This window comes from Heterodontus francisci, chromosome 33, assembly GCF_036365525.1.
Source record: "Heterodontus francisci isolate sHetFra1 chromosome 33, sHetFra1.hap1, whole genome shotgun sequence".
Taxonomy (NCBI): Eukaryota; Metazoa; Chordata; class Chondrichthyes; order Heterodontiformes; family Heterodontidae; genus Heterodontus; species Heterodontus francisci.
This window is the reverse complement of record NC_090403.1, coordinates 34,960,106-34,976,714: the sequence shown is the minus strand read 5'-3', so window position 1 is coordinate 34,976,714 and position 16,609 is coordinate 34,960,106. Positions and strand designations below refer to the sequence as shown.

The window sequence follows — 16,609 nt, the reverse complement described above, 5'->3', positions numbered from 1 at the left end:
GAGTAAAAAACGGTAAGATATGAGTTTACTGAAAGAAAAAACAGTAGCCAGTTTGCATCCCCGGGTAACTATTTAAAGAAATTAACAATTTGCTCCACTCTGCCAAAGTTATTGTGTGCCAAATATCCCCAAGTACACACTTCTGCTCCTCTAGGTATCAGATTACCATTTGTGCTTTGATCAATCTGTTCCACTGTCAAAAGTTGCACCTTCAATTACTTTAGGCATCTGTCCTTTGGTATTTGATTGCCAAACCACATCCTACCAAAAAGTCCGAAAAATTCACATTTTGGATTGTGCCTTCTGTTCCTCTAACATTTGCTCCCCTTTTTTTGTCCTGGTCGATGTCCATTTCTTTCTGCCTTGTTAAGCACTCAAAACATTTCCTCTACATGAGGAGCACTGTAGAAATGTAAGCTGTGAAACTTGCAAAGAATAGCCTATGGGAGAAATAAGCCACTTGCTCATGTATTATATTGTGATTCAATCTGATGAAAACCAACAAAATTGGAAATCTCATTTAAAATATTAAGTCCTTGGATTTAGGGGATCTCTTCAGGTTACATCACCTGGGATATTAAAAAAGTCATTAATGACGACTATTGAAAACACACTGTACAACATGCTTTATTCATAAGCAGGTACAGAAGGCATTACATCACATTTCGTACGACAAGTAATTAAGCAATGTTCCTCGATTGTAACTTTGGCACAGCAATGTCACGTTGACAAAGTGTGTACCCCTATTCAATTCTGAAGGGTAAAACAGATACCCTTCGACTCAGACCAAACAAGGCTCCATTTACAAAGATGACAACCTTTTGTTTAGTGTGAAGTTTAGCTGCCAGTGACATAAAAGGGTGTTAAGACACCACATGACAACTGTGTGTACTACAATACCAAATACAACTCAACTCTCAATTTTATATCTTTAGAAGAGTAAAATGGGCCAGTTTTATAGAAATCTCATGAACCATTCAATGCCTTCACCAGCAAAAGCTGTTTTGGCTGTATCATAAATTTTCCAATGCAAAGCTCCCCTATATATATAGCTTGCATCCCCCCATTCGAGCAGAGATTCATTTTTATTACTTAGGTCGTTTTAGATTTGTGTATAATATGCATCCTGTATTAAGGAATTGTGGGGGGATGGAGTACATTTTAAACACAATAGATTTGATCGAATAAATCAGGACAATAGTATATGGTATATCCCACAGAGTTTTATTTACAATGGTCAAGTTTTCATTTTTCATTCCTCCCATTAAGTATCATCTCATGTTATAACTATTGTGATGTCACATCAGTTTCCCAATGACTTCACAAAACAGTTGAATTACCTTGAGTGTTTGAGTTTCAAACACAAAATTAAGCCTTATTATGTTATTAATATTGTGTGATACAGCAAAATAACTTTCGGGAGAAGTCAAGAAATAATACTCCCCTTAGATTTACCATCATGAATTAGACCATATATTGTACCATCAATCTCATGAAAAATAAAACAGTATTTAACAATTCTTCATCAAGTAGCCTCTAAATAAACTTGAATGGCATTTACAATATATTAGTTGAAGGTATCTGTCATGGTGATGTAACTATCAGTAGCTTATCAGGCTGATGAAAGGGTTGAACGCTGAGGCTTTGGCTTCCCTGCTGTTTTCCAACCATTCATAAAGGGTACACATTCATAAAAGCCATTATGTTTGAAGACTGCTTAAGGACTGCAACAGTTGCAAAGCATACAATGTTTAGGACAGATGGTGAGTTAGGGACATTCCTACCTAAAATAGTCTTTTAAAAACTTGACAACTTAAAAAGCAAATACTTTCTTAAAAATCCAAACTGGGCTTCTGCCTCTATACTAATTCATCTTTGATGTAGAAAACTCCTTTGTCCTTCAGCATTTTCTAAGAACAAGTTAAACATTTAAAAAAATCCACCGACCTTTAAATAAACAAAACAGACAACGTAGTTGGTAATTTGTGAAAGTTTATATTCCAGATCGTACAACTATAAATTTCATGCCCAATTATCTCTCCTAAGAACATGTGTTAAGCTGCTTTGTTGGAAATGCTACCACATATAACAAATGGAATAAAAGCACAATACTATATTTGCTGGGGTAGTACGCTTTACTATGCCCTCTGCAGGACAAACAGTGGTAAGGAATATAATATAAGGCTAAAGGATTCACTATTGGATTTTCTCATTTTGCATTCACGAGCTGTAACAAGGTGGTGCCTTTGCTGGGACAGAAACAATGGCCAACTAAGTTCCTTTCGGTGGTGTCCATTTCAAACAGCTGGAGTCTATGGTTTTGTTCCCATTTGTTCGCTTTGCTTCTTTGGCCAGCCACTCATCTATTAGATCCTGAAGTGAAATAGGAAAAAGAGTTGCGTGAAAGCTGACAGTAAATGTAGCAATTAATATATCCACCATGTTTTGTTGATATCATGCTATAACCGGGCAATTGTCAAAGGAACATTTCAATTTAAAAATGTGCTAAATTATAAAATACCAATGCACAAACATTTATGTACTAGAGTAGTTACTTGAATCCAAAACTCATCTCACACAGGGGTCTAAAAATTGCCCCAGGGGCAATCAATAAAAGTTCTGAACTTAATAGCAAATCATTGAGCATTTTGAGGAGATCAGATTCACACAAAATCCTGTCAGATTCACAGAGGGAACAGTGATGAAATAGGAAATGAACTGGAGGAATTATGAAATAAAAGTCAACTGTTGAACTGAACTACAAAAAAAAGGACACAATTGTGCCACAGACAAAAATGGAGTACAGGTCAGGTGAACACCCCCCCACCCCCATACCATCAATAAACATGTTCTTCTGTTGAAGACGAAACCCATTATCCACATCTGAATTAGCTTTGGGGAAAACGCATCGAAATGGAAAACAGCCCATTTCATGCTAACAATGCCTATCTACAGGAATGGAGCAAACAAAGACTTTTACAGACAGACTGACTCCGCAGCTAAGACTAAGATAATAGGTGTAAAGTAGCACCACTTTAGCAGAATGGTCGACATTCAGATGCCATCACGTAACAATGCAACAATGGTTCCCATATCCTGGAACATTGTATGAATAACCCCAGGGAGAGAGCCCTTAGTCACTTGACCGACACTCCAGCCTGACGAGTTTCCACCTTAAAAGGTATCCAGCGAAAAGGGCAGGGAGGGGGGGTGGGGGGAGAACAGTGAGGGAAAGCCTTTTCCAGGCAGAACAGCTGTGAGGCAGTTCCAGCTAAGCAGGAGCCTTGCTGATAATATTTTTTAACTACTGCAGCAGAGAAATTACAAGGTGACTTTGGAACTCCCATCTACGAAAGTGAAACAGGATGCCCACCAAGTTCGGATTGAGGTTTAATCACAAGAAGGCTGCGACATTTCATCCATTTCATGACAACATACATTCAGGGCTGCACCGCTGAAAGATTTCTTCCCGAAAAGCTTCTAAGGGTTTTATTTTAAAAAAAATCTCTTTTACAACAAATGGACTCTAATTGCATGCTACCCTCAATTCTGTCTGTGTGTGTGTGTGTGTGTGTGTGTGTGTGTGTGTGTGTGAGAGAGAGTGTGAGTGTGAGAGAGAGTGTGAGTGTGTGTGTGTGTGAGTGGGCGAAGTCATGAACATTTTTCAGTTATTGTGTAATATAAATTTTTTTAAACCTTTGAGAAAACCTGTCGCTTATCTATTTATTTGACCCTTAAAACACTCGGACTAAAACACTATTTTTAAAACAGTATTTGTGGTCAGTTTAGAGGTGAAAAGTGGAAGTCATCCACACCACTTCCTATTTGTCAGTAACAATCCTTTGCTACAGTACATATTTTTATTTTCCTGAACTTGTCCAGGCAGGCTTCTGAGCCAGAAGGTTGAGAGTTCAAAACCCACTCCAGAGTCTTAATCATAAAAATATAGTTTGATATTTTAATGCAATGTCAGAGGTTCCATTTTTTGGATGAAACTTGGGCCCCATCTGTCCAATCAAGTAGACGTAAAAGATGTCATGGTACTATTTAAAGAGCAGTGTCATTCACCTGGTTTTCTAGCCAACATATTTCTCTCAAGCAACATCACCTAAACAGACATCCTGGTCATTGATCTCACTGCTGCTGCATGGACCTTGTGTGCAAATTGACTGCTATGTCTGTCTACAAATCAATACTGGCTACATTTAAAAAGTAACTTGGTTGATTGTGAAGCACTTTAGGACATTCTGTGGATGTGAAAGGCACTATACAAATGCAAGCTCTTTCCTTTTCAGTGATCACACGCACGTGAACTATTTTACTAGTTCCAACAAGTTTATCCTAAGATTTATCTCCGGGGGACTGCGGGGGGTGGTGGTGGTTGGGGAAGAGGTACATTGTAAACTTGCTAATAGAGAACATGATTTTGTCTGCAGAGCACAACAAGAAATTCTTCCCTCTGAACTTGCTTATGCCATTTGTAAAGAGACACTTTTTTCAGCACTAGTTCTAGCGTGAAAATAAAAATGCAAGGGGGAATTACAAACATAATCTTTATCATCAAACTTTAATTACCTGTCGTTTTAAAACCAAGTGTTTTCCCTTCCAGTATTTCAGCATCTGTAATGCCTGAAGAGTGCTGACAATGTCCACAGGATTAACTGCAGTTTCTTGACTTATTTCTGCAAGAACAATGTTTATTTGGTACTTTGTATTATACTGAATTACGAAAATGGTTACTCTGATTAACAAATGTCCATGCATAAAGCTTCTGGATCACAAAGAAGCAGTCCAGATTGGGAACATTTTCAGCGCCAGCTCCTGAAAGAAAACACTACTCTAATGACATCTAACATTGGGCGGCACAGTGGCACAGTGGTTAGCACCGCAGCCTCACAGCTCCAGCGACCCGGGTTCAGTTCTGGGTACTGCCTGTGTGGAGTTTGCAAGTTCTCCCTGTGACCGCGTGGGTTTCCACCAGCCGGGTTCCCACAGCCAAAGACTTGCAGGCTGATAGGTAAATTGCCCCTAGTGTAGGTAGGTGGTAGAAGAATTAAGGGAATGTGAGGATGTGGTAGGGACTATGGGATTAATGTAGGATTAGTATAAATGGGTGGTTGTTGCTCGGCACAGACTCGGTGGGCCGAAGGGCCGGTTTCAGTGCTGTATCTCTCTATGACCTCGCCCTCTCGAGAGAGCTTCACTCTGCTTTGCACCAGAATCAGACTGAGCCCTGACTTACACTGCCAGTTTAGCTGAACTTGCAGTGTGAATGTACCTGGATATAGTTAAGGGTAGATTAAATCTGCAAAACCAAAAAAACTAGTATTGTCAAACTTCTATTTATGTTACAGAGAATGCAGTAGTATTTTACACAAGTTCTATTCACTGACATTTTGTTTGAAAAAATGCACTGAAATGTCTAACCTCACCATATGCAAAAAATGGAAAATGGTGTTTCACATTTTAGACTTTCCATCTGAGCAGGAAATAATATAATTTAAATTTCCTCCAGAATATAGGAGATTAAGCAGCTCCTGTAACAAATTTGGTCAAATGCAAAAATAGCATGTAAAAAAAAATGTACTTACCATCCATAAATTTATAAATCAATTTTAATGTTCAAAACCTCTTAAGAAATTCCTGTAAGTTAACACTGGCTTTGTTTTTCAGGATTTGAGGATAAACGGGAATACTGAACACTGACGACAATTAATGATTCTCAGATGTGCATCACACAACTTCCTATATAAAAGCTGTCCAAAAAATGGCTGCTACAGCAGTACAACGTAACTGACAAATAAAAGTGGTCTCCTATATGTCTGATGAATACTGGAATTACAAGCCATCGTGCATAGCAGGCAAACTGAAAGGTGCTTAGTTTTCAAAGTAAACTGTGTTGTACATTAAGATGAGTAACTACTTTTTACTGCAATCACATATTGACCATTTTGTTGTGTATAGGCCACATTATGACTGGTTTTATATGCTACCAAGGTGATGAGGCCAAAACACTCTAACACCTGTGAGTAAGTAACGTGATAAAAGTTTACAGCAAGGAAGCTCTGCAACATCCTTATCAAGTATTCATGGAAAAATTTTCTTCTTCTGCCCTCTGATTTTTGACCATTAACAAATGTGCAAGTTCCAAAAGACATTCAATTCTCAAAAGGGCTAATCTGCACTGTTTCATTTCAGTGATATGTGCCAGTGGAAAAATAGTTGATTTGGCTTTTTTCTTTTAATTGCACTTCACTGCGGTTTACATTGAACACTCTCCCTTTTTGTGAATCTATTTGCATGTTAGAAAATCAATAATTCAAACTTGTATGGTCTTACATGAATTGTTGGCCCCTCTATTGGAACTACCACTGATGGCAAGATGATAGGATTGATTTTCCAGCTCTCAGCTTTGAAACAACACCTTAACTGCTCCAAGATTTTTTTTTTTTAAAAGCTCAGCAACCAAGACATATTTACATATATGCAAGGCTGCTTATGTGCAATTTAAAAAATTCCAAAATCAAGCTTTTAATTCCCTTCAGAAGTCAAAATATACCTAATTCTTAATCATGGAAAAAGGATGCTTTTAAAGTTTAAAGCAAAATACTGCGAATACTGGAACTCTGAATCCTGTGGCCAGGATTGAGAGTCCCGAAGGCGGTGTTGCCTACCTGGTGCCAGGGCTCAGGATATCTCATCTGGGCTGCAGAGGAACTTGGAGTGGGAAGAGAAAGACCCAGTTGTCGTGGTCCACGTAGGTACCAACAATATAGGTAGAACGAGGTTAGAGGCTCTGCTGAGGGAATATGAGCAGCTAGGGGGGCTAAATTAAAAAGCAGAACCAAAAAGGTAATAATCTCTGGATTACTACCTGAGCCACGAACTAATTGGTACAGGATCAATAAGATTAAAGAGGCAAATGCATGGCTCAAAGATTGGTGTGGGAGAAATGGGTTCGAATTCATGGGATATTGGCAGCAGTGCTGGGGAAGGAGGGAGCTGTTCCGATGGGACGGGCTCCACCTGAATCATGCTGGGACCAGAGTCCTGACGAATCGCATAACTAAGGCTGTAGATAGGGCTTTAAACTAAATAGTGACGGGGAGGGCTCAGATGCATGGAAAATTAGGAAGTCAAAGTTAAAGGAGAAGGTAGGAGTGCAGGTTAGTGATGAGGCTGATTGTTACCAGAAAATAAAAGGAAGGGACAGAACGTGTGAACGTCATATTGCACTAAGGAATTGTACAAGAGTAGGGAAATTTGATAACAGAACAAACTTAAAGGCTTTGTATCTGAATGCATGAAGCATTCGGAATAAATGAGTTAACAGTGCAAATAGAGAAGAATGGGTATGATTTAGTGGCGATTACTGAGACGTGGTTGCAGAGAAAACAGGTTTGGAAATTGAATATCCAAGGGTATTTTGGAAGGATAGGCAGGAAGGAAAAGGATGTAATATAGCTTTGTTAGTAAAGGAAGAGATCAGTGCTGCAGTGAGAAACGATATAGGCACTGGAGATCAAGACGTAGAATCAGTCTGGGTAGAAATAAGAAATAGCAAGGGAAAGAAGTCCCTGGTGGGAGTAATCTACAGGTCCCCAAACATTAGTTCTGCAGTGGAGCAAAGTATAAACCAGGAAATACTGGGGGCTTGTAAATAAGGTACAGCAATAATCATGGGTGATTTTAATATGCATATAAACTGGATTAATCAAATTGGCCTCGAGGGAGAGTTCATTGAATGTATTAGAGATTGTTTTTTGGAGCAATATGTTGTGGAACCAACCAGGGAGCAGGCTATTCTAGATTTGGTATTGTGTAACAAGGTGGGATTAATGAATGATCTCATAGTTAAGGATCCTCTAGGGAAGAGTGTTCATGGCATGCTAGAATTTCAAATTCAGTTTGAGGGTGAGAAACTGGAGTCCTACACTAGCATTCTGGAGTTAAACAAAGGTAATTACATAGGCATGAGGACAGATTTGGCCCTAGTGGCCTGGGCAGGAAGACTAAAAGGTAGGACAGTTGATGAGCAGTGGCAGATGTTTAAGGAGATATTCAATTCCTCCCAACTAAAATAAATTCCTGAGAGGAAGAAAGATTTAAGAGGGGGGGAAAAAAAAACATCCATGGCTAAGCAAGGAAGTTAAGGATAACATAAAGACAAAAACTAAGGCATACCATATTGCAAAGGCCAGTGGCAGGCTGGAAGATTGGAAAACTTTTAAACATCAACAAAGGGTTACTAAAAAATAATAAAAAGAGCAAAGGTAAATTATGAAAGAAAACTAGTGCAAAATATAAAAACGGATAGCAAAAGCTTCCATAAGTATATAAAAGGGAAGAGAGTAGCTGAAGTGAATGTTGGTTCCTTGGAGGATGAGACTGGGGAGTTAATAGAGGGGAACACAGAAATGGCAGAGACACAATCAGTATTTTGCCTCAGTTGTCACAGTGGAGGACACTAGTACCATCCCAATAGTAACAGGTAATGCAGAGGTTATAGAAAGGGAGGAACTTAGAACAATCATCACTAGGGAAAAAGTACTGAGCAAACTATTGGGATTGAAGGCAGCCAAGTCCCCAGGGCCTGATGGCCTATATCCTAGGATATTAAAGGAAGTGGCAGCAGAGATAGTGGATCCATTGGTTATAATATTCCAAAATTCCCTGGATGCGGGAAACGTTCCAGCGGATTGGAACACCCTTATTCAAAAAGGGAGGCGGAAAGTAGGAAACTATAGACCAGTTAGTTTAACATCTGTCTTTAGGAAATTATTAGAATCCATTATTAAGAAAGTAATAACAGGACATTTGGAAAGTCAAAACGCAATCCTTCAGAGTCAGCATGGTTTTATGAAAGGTAAATCATGTTTGACTAATTTGCTAGAGTTCCTCAAAGATGTAACAAGCAAAATGGATAATGGGGATCCTGTAGATGTAGTCTCTCTGGACTTCCAGAAGGCATTTGATAAGGTGCTGCACAAAAGGTTAATACATAAGGTAAGATCACATGGGGTTAGGGACAATTTATTAGCTTGGATAGAGGATTGGCTAACCAACAGAAAACAGAGAGTCGGGATAAATGGGTCTTTCTGGTTGGCAAGATGTAACTAGTGGGGTGCCACAGGGTTCGGTCCTCAGGCCCTAACTATTTACAATCTATATTAACGACTTGGATGCAGGGATAGAAGGTACTATAGCCAAATTTGCAGATGACACTAAAATAGGTGGGAAAGTAAGTTGCAATAAAGAAAGAAGAAATTTAAAAATGGATATGGATAGGTTGGGCCAAAATTTGGCAGATTGAGTTTAACGTGGATAAGTGTGAGGTTATCCATTTTGGTCGGAAGAATAGAAAGGCAAATTATCTAAATGGAGAGAAACTTCAGAGTGCTTCGGTGCAGAGGGATCTGGGTGTCCTCATGCATGAATCTCAGAAAACTAGTATGCAGGTGCAGCAGGTAATAAAGGAAGGCAAATTGAATTTTGGCATTTATTGCTAAAGGAATAGAGTATAAAAGTAGGGAAGTGCTGCTGCAACTGTACAAGGCATTAGTGAGACTGCACCTGGAGTACTGTGTACAGTTTTGGTTCCCTTAGTTAAGGGGGGATGTAGTTGCATTAGAGGCAGTTCCGAGGAGGTTCACTAGATTGATTCCAGAGATGAGGGGTTTGCCTTATGAAGCGAGATTGAGCAGAATAAGCCTTTACTCTTGAGAGTTTAGATGAGAGGAGATCTAATTAAGGTATATATGATGATTAAGGAGTTTGACAAAGTAGACGTAGAGAGAAAGTTTCCTCTTGTGGGGCAATCTAGAACGAGAGGTCATTGTTTTAGGATAAGGGGTAGCAGATTTAAAACAGAGATGAGGAGAAATTACTTCTCTCAAAGGGTCGTGAGTCTGTGGCATTCACTACCCCAGAGTGCAGTGGATGCCAGGACATGGAGTAAATTTGAGGAGATAGACAGATTTTTAATTAGTAATGGGTTGAAGGGTTATGGAGAACGGGCAGGAAAGTGGAGTTGAGGCCGAGATGAGATCAGCCATGATCGCATTGAGCGGCGGAGCAGGCTCGAGGGGCTGAATTGCCTACTCCTGCTCCTAGTTCTTATGTTCAGAAGGTGCTGGAAATACTCAACTGGTCTGGCAGCTTCTGTGGGGAGAGAAACAAAGTTAACGTTTCAGGTCGATGCCCTTTCATCAGAACTGGCAAAGGTTAGAAGTATAACAGGTTTTGAGCAAGTGAAGGGGGCGTGGGGGTGATTGGAAAGAGAACAAAAGGGATGGTCTGTGATAGGGCAGAGGGTGGGAGAGATTAAATGACACGATGCCATGGTACCAAAAGGCAAAAGGAGTGGTAATGTTGTAGTAAAAGTCAAAGCATTTGTCCAGAGTGTGTTAATGGCAAAATAATGAACTGCCATGTCTGAAAGCAAAAACATGAAAAACAAGTTTAAGACCAGGTCATGGTCTGAAATTGTTGAACTCAATGTTGAGTCCAGAAGGCTGTAAAGTGCCTGATTGGAAGATATGGTGCTGTTCCTCGAGCTTGTGTTAAGCTTCACCGGAACACTGCAGCAGGTCAAGGACAGAAATGTGGGCATGAGAGCAGGGTGGTGAAGCTCGAGGAACAGCATCTCATCTTCCAACCTGCTGAGTATTCTTTCAGTTTTTATGCTTTTGAAGTTGGTGTTTTCTAAAAGCTCGCTAACTGCAACCACATATTTTATGAGCTTCTTTGTTCCATCGATTTTCTTTCCCTCTCCACTTCACCGTCCTTTTTAAAATTGGGACCTTCCTTTTTAAAATGGGGTTTTTAGATTCACCTCCTCTTTATGTCTCTCTATAGCACATTTCATTCCCTAGCCAAGAGGCATAATAGAAGATCTGTTCGGTCGGCTAGTCGATGGCACTCTTCAGCAGCCTGCAAGGAAATGTGGAACATTACAGGGAACTTCTTCCAGCTATTCATCTTTGTCTGTATTCCAAATATCCAAACAACAAAAACAAACATCAAGAAAGCAGATGAAGAGAACAGGAATAAAATCTGTATGCTTTCACTTTCTGGCACAGTGCATTGTAGTATCAGCATCCTGTACCACTATTGTACTGTCTGTACACATGAGACTCAACAGATTGTCTTGTTGGTAAAGGCACCAGAACCACATTTAATTCCTGGGGTGTGTTGAATTAGATGATTGCAGCTGGGGAACTACAATAACAGCATCGCTGCTGGGCTTGGCTGAGATAGTGCAGGGCAGTTAACGCATTAGATAGCTAGCAAACCATTTTATTTTATTAGCCTCAGCAAGAACACAGACCACAACACAGCGGGAGATATCTTGCATATCACATTATGAATAATTTATGGTAAATTTTAAGTGCTCTGAATGAAACTGGTCTGTTTCTGTTAGTATTAAACAGTCAAAGGAAAAAAGAAAAATTTAAATGACTGCAAAATACTTAAAATCAAAAACATAGGATCCAGACTGAAGTCGTTATATAAATTATTTAAATCCAATGTCAATCCATTTTTACCTTTGATAGAAATTTCCTTGCCCTGGAAGTTGTGTAAATACCGTAGTAGCACTTCCTTCCAATAGCTGCGGTAGCTGATGAGCCCCAGGTCGGACAGGGGACGCTCTGGAGAACCGACCTTTTCTTCTACTTTGGACAGCAAATAGCCTTTTTCAAGAAAAAAAGTTACAAAAAAGTGAATTCATTTAGTGAAGCATGCAGTAATTTTAAAATTCATAGCAATGGTACAGTAACCAACACACATTTGAAAGATTAAAAATTCAAATGGCTCAAAATGGCAAGATGTGCATCATTATAGGCAAAACATCCACAATAAGCATGTAAATAAAGCATATGTGGTTTTCTGTCAATCCAAAGAGTTGATGCACAGCCTCTTCCAAGTAGAGATGAAGCATCAGACAACCCTGATCTGTTTCTGAGAGATGTAACTGACAAAAATCCTTCAAGTCCACCACCAAGTAAAGGCCAGGTAGCTCAGCCAGAAAATTAAAGGTGAGCCCAAAATCCTGCAATTGCTGTGAGAAGTGAAGAAGTCCAGAATACCTGGCCCTTCAACTAATAATCCTCAGCAATGCGCTCATGCACCACAGCACAAAGCATTTACCACCTAACTAGCAGTCAACATCCTTATACAAATAGAAGTGTATGAATTATCCTACAAGACAATGTAAACTGACTGAACTTAATCTGTAACAGGTTAAGGTCTTGGGAGTTCTCTTTATGCAAAATATAGTTTGAATTAAAAATTAGGAGGCACTTGATTTCACTATGTGTGGCCATGTTTCTCAATCTCAACACAAAAGCATAGTTACCACTATAGCATGTTGTTAATGGTTATTAAGTATTCTTGATTAACATCCACCCATGTCAACCTTGAACCAAGACATTTCCGTTAGAAAATTCAAAAAACTGAAGAAAAATGTACAATATATTTTAAGTTACAAAATGATAGTCGGATAAGAGGATATTGGCACAAACTAGTAGAAGGAATATCCAAAGGAAAGAATATCTCCAGTTTAACACAGAAATTTCTGGAATAATTTTCAGCAGTGCTGCAGCGATCCTGAGAATACCAGCAATAATGCTCAGTGCCATCAAATAGGGATAAAGTGGAGTTCATAAAGATCAGCGCTGATGAAGGAGGCCATTTGGTCCATGTAGCTCAGGCTTCCATAGAAAGCATCACAGTACTCAGCTGCTTCTTGCAGGAGTCCAGAGCTTTTGTTTCAGTGACAACTGAATGCTGTATTCAAGATGCAGCCTGATCAGAGTGTTATCCAGCTTCAGCAAGATGACCTCAGACTTCACGGAGTTGGCTAAAAAGTTTAGCATTCCATCTCCTTTGTTAATTACTGATCCCTAATGACTGGACGTAAGGATTGAGTCTATTGTTCTCAGATTTATTTCATTCTCTTCTGAGACCAATTTGATACTGTTCATGGGGTTGTTCATTTTTTTTTAAATCCAAAGTCTAAGACTTTGCACTTAACCGTCATGACTCTGCCCACCTTGTAAATTCTGTCAAGGTCCTTGTATAGTTCTTTGACTGTTTCATCAGAATCAAACTTCTCCTTCATTTATTATCAATGCATGCGACCAACTTATAATAAATTTCTAAATCAAAGTTGCTATACAAATGTTTAAAAATGTGGCGACTTTCAGATTTAGCACAATACTTCAAATTTACTCTTGCATAAAATGGCTATAAAATAAAAAAACTATGATCAAACAGTGATTATTATACCATGGTGAAGAATTAACTTAACAAACTAAAGTTGTCCAGAACTACTAATGCTTTAAATATACTCGGAAGGCAATTAAGCATTTGATATGCTGAAATAAAAACAGAACACACTGGAAATACTCAGCAGGTCAGGCATCTGTGGAGAAAGAGTTAACATGTCAGATCAGCGATCTTTTTTTTTTTTAAGAGATACAGCACTGAAACAGGCCCTTCGGCCCACCGAGTCTGTGCCGACCATCAACCACCCATTTATACTAACTCTACACTAATCCCATATTCCTCCCACATCCCCACCTGTCCCTATATTTCCCTACCACCTACCTATACTAGGGGCAATTTATAATGGCCAATTAACCTATCAACCTGCAAGTCTTTGGCATGTGGGAGGAAACCGGAGCACCCGGAGGAAACCCACGCAGACACAGGGAGAACTTGCAAACTCCACACAGGCAGCACCCAGAATTGAACCCGGGTCCCTGGAGCTGTGAGGCTGCGGTGCTAACCACTGCGCCGCCCCTCAGATGTTCTGAAAGATCTTGTGCATCAAACCAGGGTTCTGTAAATGAGGCATCATACAGCAAAACAACATTTAGACAGTTCAATGTCTGCCAGTAAAAACCCAAATTACCATTACGCTTCAATACTTACTGAAGTCAATGAGCATTTTCCCAAATCCTTGTCTCATATACTGTGGCATTGTCAAAATGCATGACACATTATAGTTGAGGAATGAATTCTTCTCCTGAAATAAAGATAAGATCAATCACTTGTTATATACAAGACATAATCTGCTTATGTTCAAAGCAGTATCCCGCCTCAAACCTCTCACAAAACAATGAATATGAATGCTGAATTCACTGGCGAAGCTGTCTGCTGGCAGCAATCTCATTCAGATGCATGGCCCTTGTAAGCCTTTCTTTTAATGGCCCAGCACAGTGATTATGGCCCTTGCTTTTTTTTTTAAGGAGTGTAGTATTTCTTCGTTCTTGCTAGTTAATTAAATTAAAAAGGCTTTACCTCGATCAATTAACTAACATTATTTCTAATTATCACATCCAGTGCAAGAACAATTGGGGCCCCATCAGCCAGCAACATAATTAACAGCAACAGACCTGGCACCTGTACAGAAGGCATCAACTGCAGTTTATGCTGCAACATGGTCTGGAGAAGGTCCTCAATTAGGAGTGCGGATTGATCCCTGCTAGCAGGTTTTATCACAACAACTTACATTTACACAGTGCCTTTACAATACGAAAAGACCCCAAAGTGCTTTACAGGAACGTAATCAGACAAGTAATGGGACTGGGGATAAGAGAAAAGTGGTGCACTTTATGGAGGGAATTCCAAAGTTTAGGGCCTGCATGGCTTAATGCCTGATGGTGGGGCAAAGGGAGTGGGGGATGCACAAGGCAAAAGTTGGAGGAACAGAGTACTTGGAGGGTCCAGCAAGAACAGGTATGAGGAGTGGGCAGGGCTTGGTGCAGGTTATGGGCAAGAGAGTTTTGGACAACCTCAAGTTTATGAAAGGTGCAAGATAGCAGGATGGGCAGGAATCATTAACTTTGGAGACAACAAAATCATAAATGAGTGTTTTTAAAAAATTCTTTCTTGGGATGTGAGCATCGCTGGCAAGGCGAGCATTTGTTATCCATCCTTAATTGCCCTTGAGAAGGTGGTGATGAGCCACTTTCTTGCACTGCTGCAGTCCATGTGGTGTGGGTACACCCACAATGCTATCAGGAATCTGCTTTAGGTTTTTGAGCCAGCAGCAGTGAAGGAACAGTGATATAGCTCCATGTCAGGATAATGTGTGGCTTGGAAGAGTACTTGCAGGTGGCGGTGTTCCCATGTATCTGCTGCCATTGTCCTTCTAGGCGATAGAGGTCGCAGGTTTGGAGGATGTTATTGAAGGAACCTTGGCAAGTTGCTGCAGTGCATCTTGTAGATGGTACACACTGCTGCCACGGTGCGCCGATCAAGTGGGCTGCTCTGTCCTGGATGGTATTGAGCTTTGAGATTGTTGTTGGGAGCTGCACTCATCCAGGCAAGTGGAGAATATTCCATCATACTCCTGAGTTGTGCCTTGTAGAAGGTGGACAGGCTTTGGGGAGTCAGAAGGTGAGTTACTCACCACAGAATTCCCAGCCTCTGATCTGCTCTTGTAGCCACAGTATTTATATGGCTGATCCAGTTAAGCTTCTGGTTAATGGCAAACCCCCCAGGATATTGATTGTGGCGGAATTAAACAATGGTAATGTCATTGAACATCATGGGAAGACAGTTAGATTCTTTTTGGAGATGTTCATTGCCTGGCACTTGTGTGGTGCAAATGTTACTTGCCACTTATCAGCCCAAACCTGAATGTTCTCCAGGTCTTGCTCTATGGGAGCACAGACTGTTTTGGTATCTGAGGAGTCTTGAATGGTACTGAACAATCCAATCATCAAGATAAGCTTTCAGCAGGAGATAAGCTGAGGCAGGCATGGAGATGAGTAATGTTATGGAGGTGGAAGCAGGCAGGCTTTGTGATGGCATCAGAAGTTGACTGATAGGGTCAGAAGCTTTGTTCAGGGTCAAACAGGACACACATGACTATGACACAGATTACAGCTTGGTGTAGCCTGAGATAATAACTGGGGAGATGAAGGAATTGATGGGGAGGGAACAGGTTTTATGGTGGGGGCCAAAGATAATGCAGTTTCGGTCTTCTCAAAGCTTATTAGAGCAAATTGCGGCTCATCCAGAACTGAATGTCAGACAAGAAGTCTGACAACACAGACAGTGGAGAGGTCTAGAGAGGTGGTAGTAAGTTAGAGCTGGGTGTGGTCGGCGTACATATGGAACCTGACCAAGTCTTCTGATGTCATTGCTGAGGGTTAGCACATAGACAAGATATAGCATGGAATCAAAGATAGATCCTTGGGAACTGCAGAGACAACAGTGGGAAGAGAAGATGGAGGGGGATGGTGTGGTTAACAGTGCCAAAGTCTGTAGAGAGGGTGAGAAAGATGAGGAGGAATAGTGCACCAGTCACAGAGGATATAACCTGTAACTGTGATTAGTGCAGTGGCAGGGGCAGAAACCTGATTTAGAGTTTCAAACATGGAGTTGTGGGAAAGATGTGCCTGGATTTGGGAAGCATCACCACATTTAAGGACTTAAGGGTTTACCTCTGAATTTGCAGTTTGCAGTGTCCATCAGTAAGAAAAACCTGCCAGCCCAGTGAACTTAGCAAGATGGAAATCACTTTATTTTCTTCTCGGGATGAGAAGACAGTACCAATAAGGTTCATGTATTGCCCATCCCTTATTGCCCTCTG

At 40.3% G+C, this 16,609-nt stretch overlaps 1 protein-coding gene across 3 annotated transcripts in view; it reads right to left on the bottom strand.

The window, feature by feature from the left end:
* Positions 1-609: 609 nt before the first annotated feature.
* The window catches only part of kat7b (K(lysine) acetyltransferase 7b), a 91,665-nt gene continuing 75,665 nt past the window's right edge, over positions 610-16,609 (bottom strand). For all 3 annotated transcript variants that reach the window (XM_068013299.1, XM_068013301.1, XM_068013300.1), the window contains 4 exons: positions 13,939-14,032; positions 11,547-11,693; positions 4,576-4,682; positions 610-2,373 (listed from right to left, as the gene is read on the bottom strand). In XM_068013299.1, coding sequence (XP_067869400.1) covers positions 2,272-2,373; positions 4,576-4,682; positions 11,547-11,693; positions 13,939-14,032 — 450 coding nt within the window. In that variant the 3' untranslated portion in view covers positions 610-2,271. The remainder of the gene's footprint in view (positions 2,374-4,575; positions 4,683-11,546; positions 11,694-13,938; positions 14,033-16,609) is intronic.